The sequence below is a fragment of the Physcomitrium patens genome, chromosome 1 (assembly GCF_059467195.1).
Source record: "Physcomitrium patens ecotype Gransden chromosome 1, ASM5946719v1, whole genome shotgun sequence".
NCBI lineage: Eukaryota > Viridiplantae > Streptophyta > Bryopsida > Funariales > Funariaceae > Physcomitrium > Physcomitrium patens.
The window spans coordinates 15,908,048-15,911,725 of NC_143410.1; the positions used below are offsets into that span (position 1 = coordinate 15,908,048).

The window sequence follows — 3,678 nt, forward strand, 5'->3', positions numbered from 1 at the left end:
CCTTCATCAATCCAAACGTAAAGTGTAAGCCCTCGGCGATCTCTCCGCCTACAAGTCCACACTTCCACCATCGTTGTACCCACCTCTCAAATCTGAAACCTGGCAGCAAAAGAACCCACAACTCCAATCGGACATTCAAAGAGAATGCGAGCATGGATGATCCACAAGCTGCTGCGACGCGACTCAGAGGCAGCAGCAGCTTTGCCACACTCGCAAATGCCTCGACATTCGAGAGAGAGATGGAAGCATGTCGTGAGACAAGCACAGGACGCGGAGAATGGAGGATGTGATGCAAGCGGCAAATTGTTTTGGACTCAGTGGGGGGTTGTTGCATACAACGCCGCCGTGCTCGCGGTCTGGCAGCATTAAGCTTCGGAAGACTGCGATCGGTTGCAATGCTGGCGGTTATATTGTAGACGCGGAAGGGACCGTTGGGGGATGTCGCCAAATAAGGGCCACTCTGGCAGATGTTGGATCTAAGAGAGGTCTAGATAGGGAGCTTGTGGGCGGGGCATGAGGGGGGTTTTACGGTTTCCCGCTCGAAATCGTGGCTTCGTCAGACTCCATCTGTGGGAATGCCGACCCTGCTTCGACCATATTTTGCCGCCAGACCCTTCGCTTTGGTTTTTTGTCCAAAAGGTGGGACAAGGATGGTCACGATCCGAGAGAGGGAGGCATCGGAAGGAGAGTGGCAGTATTGAACCAGTGGAAGAATTAAGTCAACTTAGTCAGCGAGCGTCTGTAATGGATTTGCTGAAGTACTTTGGTAGCTATGGCCTTTGTGGGTTTATTTGAGATTGTCTTGAGACTGAAGGACGAGGTTACTTCCTTCGTTGAACGCTGTTGGCGGGTGTGTGTTGGCGCTGCGTTTGAGTTTCAAGCATGGGTGGTAAGGAAATGAGAAGTAGGATCGTAGCGATGGGTCTCAGGTGGATTAGAGAATCAAGGTGGCAGGTGCACTTCTGTGAGTGGTAGTTAAAAGAGAAGCAGCAGAGAGGGGTGCAGCTATGGCAAGAAGGAAAACTACCCCTGTACATGGCAACCACCGAGCTTCTACTAGCTCTGTTGGTGGAGCTGCGGTGAGGCCCAGGAAGCCGCACCGATGGAGACCCGGGACCAAGGCATTGCAAGAGATCCGCCATTATCAAAAGACGTGCGACCTTCTCATCCCTCGACTACCTTTTGCCCGCTATGTAAGTTTCTACCCAGCTGTACCCCTTCGTTTCTTGGTCTACCTTTTTGGTCATGTGAAGTATCGACTAGTTATCCGGATTTTTTTGTCTTCGAAGAAATGAGCCAGTTCTTTAAGTCTTCGGATTCGTACCATTGATAAAGCGTTCATTCTGGAAGAGGGCGAGTTTTTATTTCTACTCTAGCTGTATTCCTCCGGACACAGGCCTCTTCTTCTAAAAAATGGGTTTCAGGACGCCGCATCATCTTTCTCTCAAGATTACGAGCTGTACGTTCAATTTATTAATGATTGACTTACAGGCCGATTACTAGTTTAATGCATCACAGCCTTCGTCGGAGTGTCTTAGTGGATTTTAAATCGGGTGATTGTGGTATGTAGTACAGGATGTTCGGAACTTTCCTCAAGGTTTACTTCTAAATGTTTTCGCAACTCTAAGGGCTTGTGGGGTTAGGTTCTCTTATTCATAGCTAGCCTGCTATTGCTCTAATCAAGGATTTCTCTAATAGACCTCGTCGATATGAGTGCGTTTGCACAAAATGGGCAAATCATACAAATGTTGTTAGGTTTTAAACCAAGAAGAATGTTGAGAAACAATATGCTGCATGAGTGAGCAAACTTAGTGACCCAAGAGGTGACATCAAAATTATCGAGTTCAATAATGGCTGGAGCTCTCACGATACATTTCTTTACATCGTGGTTGTAATCATTTAGACTGTCAATTTTTTTGGTTGAATCTCTGGGAAGAAAGCATGTCCCCGGAGATTTAACAAGACATGGTCACATCTATTGCTACAAGCTACCATTCCTCTTACGAACGATAGGCGATGCCCTCAAGAAAATTTTATTACCTTTGTCTAGTGCGCCTCTTTCACTCATAGTATGTTTCTCGTATGCTCAATTTATATCAGGTGCCTGTCCCCTCGAGTGTCCAGTCTGTAGTGATGGGTCTCGAGATGGTTGTAAGGTCGGTGACACAAACCTTCCCATCACTACTGAATTCTTGAAAACTTCACTGAAACCATCGCAGCATTTGACACCACGAAATAAAATTTATTGCAAGCTTTTCGCACCTCGAGCCAAATGGCGAGATGAGATTTTTGATACACTGCGCAGCTATTGATCAATACGCCTGTCAATGTCGTCCACCCTGATTCCCCTGATTCTTGATGTTGCAGGTGAAGGAAATTACGATGATGTACGCTAGTGATGTTTCCCGGTGGACTGCGGAAGCTTTGACCGCTCTCCAAGAGGTAGTATTCTACTCAGAACTTATTCATCGCTCCTATGAGACTAATCGATATGTTTTTGTAAATGTGACAGAACTAAGGTTCGTCTTTATCATCCTCACTAGTTTCAAACTCTCAGTATTACCTTGCCATAATCAGCGGTGTGCTCTTTTCTCAACTGCAAGGCTCCTTAACCATCAAAAGGCTACTTATCAGGGCCATGAGACAGTAGGATGGCATTCTTGTTTGCCCAGCTATGCCTTCAGTACTTGTGAGATTATCACCTTTTAAACGTTTAGCTTCACGTTCCATGAAGTCCGATAGTGTCTATTTTCTTTTGAAAACTTTCTGTCAATAACTTTAGTTCTAAACATTGCATGGATGCAGGCCACTGAAGATTATATGTGCCATTTGTTTGAAGACACCAATTTGTGTGCTATCCATGCTAAGCGAGTAACCATAAGTAAGAAATCCTCTCTTTTTATTCACTTAAAATGCTTTGATTAATATCCAAAGCTATAGATTCTTTACATGTCTATGTTCTTTGAACGTCAGGTTACAGTTCATCCGACGTAAGCATGTGAAATCGCTGTTTTATCAACTTACCGGCTTTGATGGATGCAGTGCCGAAGGATCTGCAGTTGGCCAGACGACTACGAGGTGCCATTGTTTGAAGTATGAGGATGCTTTCATTCATGTGATATAATGTTCCAATAGCCTCTCTTAGATTTAAATGTAGAAAACATAGGTAAACCCCCCTTTTAAATGTTCGTAGAAAAGATAGAGTTCACAGTTGATGACAAGAAGTAGAATTCCAATTCAACAAGTGCATAGGAATGTCAAGTTGTATTAGCTCAGTAAAGGCCGGACTGTGAAGGATTTTAAGCTTCGTTTTTCGAACAGGTGCTCATTCATTAATGAAGCAGCACGGAATGTCTATCAAGGAATTTTTCGGAGAGCCCTGTTATCTGTCGCCCCAACCTCCGGGTTGTTTGCTTTTCTCAAGTTTCCCAGAACACGAGGCACTAATTGCATTAACCGTGTTCAACTGTAAATCCCAGTGTACCGTGTCCGCAATAGCCCATTTCATCAGCTTGCTTGACTCCATTGAGCCTGTATTACTCCACCTTCATAGCTTGACGTCGAATTAAATTTCTGAACCTCTAATCTTGGTTGCAAATTTTTAAGCAGTAGGATCCTCAAAGACATTGTGTTTCAGTATTTGAGTATTTCGAGATTGTGTGAAGACAGAAGCCTTGC

General features: G+C 44.6%; 1 protein-coding gene across 1 annotated transcript; it reads left to right on the forward strand.

Moving 5' to 3' along the window:
* The first annotated feature begins 588 nt into the window (after nucleotides 1-588).
* LOC112279134 (histone H3-like centromeric protein CENH3) lies at nucleotides 589-3,473 on the forward strand. The gene is made up of 4 exons (XM_024513279.3): nucleotides 589-1,193; nucleotides 2,368-2,442; nucleotides 2,806-2,881; nucleotides 3,043-3,473. Exons 1-4 carry the CDS (start codon nucleotides 1,008-1,010, stop codon nucleotides 3,090-3,092), a joined length of 387 nt encoding a protein of 128 aa, XP_024369047.1. The 5' UTR covers nucleotides 589-1,007; the 3' UTR covers nucleotides 3,093-3,473.
* Nucleotides 3,474-3,678: the final 205 nt, after the last annotated feature.

Excerpts from the sequence above, each read along its gene's own strand:
- LOC112279134 (XM_024513279.3), top strand. The coding sequence starts at position 1,008 with ATGGCAAGAAGGAAAACTACCCCTGTACATGGCAACCACCGAGCTTCT. Across the intron at positions 1,194-2,367 it reads GACTACCTTTTGCCCGCTAT|GTGAAGGAAATTACGATGAT; the intron begins GTAAGTTTCTAC and ends TTGATGTTGCAG. Across the intron at positions 2,882-3,042 it reads TGCTAAGCGAGTAACCATAA|TGCCGAAGGATCTGCAGTTG; the intron begins GTAAGAAATCCT and ends TGATGGATGCAG.